A 2,704-nucleotide genomic window follows, 5' to 3' on the forward strand; every position below is an offset into this window, starting at 1 on the left:
CATTGCCTGTCTTTCCTACTATGTGGTCATATCCTTGATTGCAAGAACTGTATCTTACTGAGTGTAGTGTCTCATGAATCATTCATATTCACACATTAAAAGAAATTCCATTAATATTTATTGAATTAATACCAATGAAAATTCAGTCCAGTATCACTGACTCCTTTTAGGATGTCTGCCTATCTCACAAAATTTAGAAATAGGTCAATCTTATGCTAAAATTGACATGTCAAATGGATTTTGGAACGTATGAGCCTTCAACTTTCTTTTGACTCTGAGACTATGTGATAATATGTTCATAAATGGAAAAACTGCAAATCAAATGAACTAACGAAGACACAAAGGCAAGGAGGGTCCCCCTTTTGAGACTCTTTAAGCAAGTAAGAAGACTCATTATCATTATATATTTTTCTCTTTCTTTTTCTTCCCTGTCCTCTAAGTATTTCTTTCCAATTTTTTTTTAACCATATTTAGGTTTTTCACCAAAGGTGAGTTACACTCTCAGAAATCCCAGATCACTAGATTTACAAAGGTTGAATAGAGTCTTATTGCATGTGTGTGAGGTGGGGTAGAAGAAGGCTCTTAAAATGGACATAAGGGTGATTTCTACACAGCAGACTGACTGATCCTGATTTTCAAAACTTCATATTAAAACCATATTGTTATTCATTGGCTTGTCCAAGGAACCTGTTTTTCTGAAATTAACTACATCTTTTGTATTTTATACATCTATCTCATTGTTTATTTATTTATTTTCTTTCCAAAATTTCAGATAAAGAGTTCCTTGAATTTTCAGAGATTAGACTGCTTTAGGATTTTAAATGAGATCCCATGCATATGCAATAATTTTCTTGCAAAAGTGTGCATTCACTATTTAGCAGCTACTGAGGCTCAGCTTTTCCTTAGCCAATACTGTCATTGTGTACAAACAACCTTTGGTTATATTGTGATCAGAGTGAAACAAGATCTTTAATTGATGTTTCTCCACGAATCACAAATATAATGCATGTGGCTACTTACATCACGTATTATTGTGAACAAACTTTCAATTGTGAAAATGCATTTGACCAAAATATAACCTTTCTGAAATATGGAAAAATAACCAGTTATTCAGTGTAAGATCTAGGAATAGGTCCATGATTACAAACAATGTAACAAACCCAACAGTACAATAATATAGTACAGTTTCTTCCAATTACTACCAAGACAAAGAAATGGAGACTAAATAAGTGTGGCAGGTCTAAGGGGGCAATGCCATACTCCACTTATCATGCTGCTATGACATAAAAATACCGCACATCTCACTCCCCAACTCAACAATTCAGCCTCCTACATAACATCCACAGTACATGCTACGTCATCTCCTTCCTAGTTGCCAGGGCAACGTAGTTTATGCCTGTCAGATCTAAGTTGGGTGGAGAACACTGAGGCAAAGCTGTTTTCTCTAAGTCATCTTGACGAGTCAAGTTGCCAGCTTTGATGTTAACCCAGAGAATTTCCATAATAGTTTCTTCCAGGTGCCTTTCACCTCTTTATTTCTTAGACTGTAAATCATAGGGTTCAGCACTGGTGTCAAAATGGCATAAAAGAGAGAGAACAACTTCTCCTGAAGGACAGAGAGACTGGAGTGGGGCTGGATGTAAGTGAAAATGGCCAGGCCATAGCACAGGGCAACCACCGTGAGATGAGAGGCACACATGTGGAAGGCTTTCCTCCTTCCTTCTCTGGACTGGATCTTTAAGATGGTGGAGATGATCCGGATGTAGGACAAAAGAACCAGACACAAGGGTGTCATCAGAAGAACAATGCTAGATACCATGATTGTGACCTCGTTGGAGGAGGTGTCCACACAAGCCAGCCTGATCACAGCTAGAATTTCACAGAATATGTGATCAATAAACTTGTTTGTGCACATGGGCAGCTGAAAGGTGATGGTGGTATGCATGAGAGAGTTAATGGATCCACTGACCCAGGATGTGATGGCCAACCTAGCACACAGCGCTCCATGCATGATGGCCGAGTATGGCAGGGGGTCACACACAGCCACATAGCGGTCATAGGCCATCACTGCCAGGAGAACAAACTCAATCCCACCCAAGGCCAGGGAGAAAAATAATTGGGCTGCACAGCTCTGCAAAGGGATGGCTTTATGTTCTGCAAGAAAATGTGCCAGCAGCTGAGGGACTATGCTTATGGCATAGGAGACATCGACAAGGGAGAGGTTGGTGAGAAAGAAATACATGGGAGTGTGAAGTCGGCTGTCCAGTCTGATCAGAAGGACAATGAGACAGTTCCCCAGCATGGTCACCATGTACATGACCAAGAATAGGACAAAGAGGGAGACGTGAGCATCCCAGTCACTGGACAGGGTGAGGAGAATAAATTCACTCGCCCAAGTCTGGTTATCTGTTCCCATTAAAATATTCAAGGATTATTAATCTGTGGAGAGAGTCAGAAAAAAACAGAAGCTGTTGAGTAACCATAATAATAACTTTTTTCTTTTTTTATTATACTTTAAATTCTGGGATACATGTGCAGAATGTGCAAGTTTGTTACATAGGTATACACGTGCCATGGTGATTTGCTGCACCCATCAACCCGTCGTCTACATTAGCTATTTCTCCTAATGCTATCCCTCTCCTAGCCCCTCACCCCTCGACAGGCCCTGGTGTGTGATGTTCCCTTCCCTGTGTCCATGTGCTCT

The 2,704-nt window shown here is 40.2% G+C and overlaps 1 protein-coding gene across 1 annotated transcript; it reads right to left on the bottom strand.

The window, feature by feature from the left end:
• Positions 1-1,462: 1,462 nt before the first annotated feature.
• On the bottom strand, positions 1,463-2,416 carry LOC104674934 (olfactory receptor 2F1-like). The gene has a single exon (XM_010379419.1). It carries the CDS (start codon positions 2,414-2,416, stop codon positions 1,463-1,465), a length of 954 nt encoding a protein of 317 aa, XP_010377721.1.
• Between the last annotated feature and the right edge of the window lie 288 nt (positions 2,417-2,704).

This window comes from Rhinopithecus roxellana, chromosome 6 (assembly GCF_007565055.1).
Source record: "Rhinopithecus roxellana isolate Shanxi Qingling chromosome 6, ASM756505v1, whole genome shotgun sequence".
NCBI classification, from domain to species: Eukaryota; Metazoa; Chordata; class Mammalia; order Primates; family Cercopithecidae; genus Rhinopithecus; species Rhinopithecus roxellana.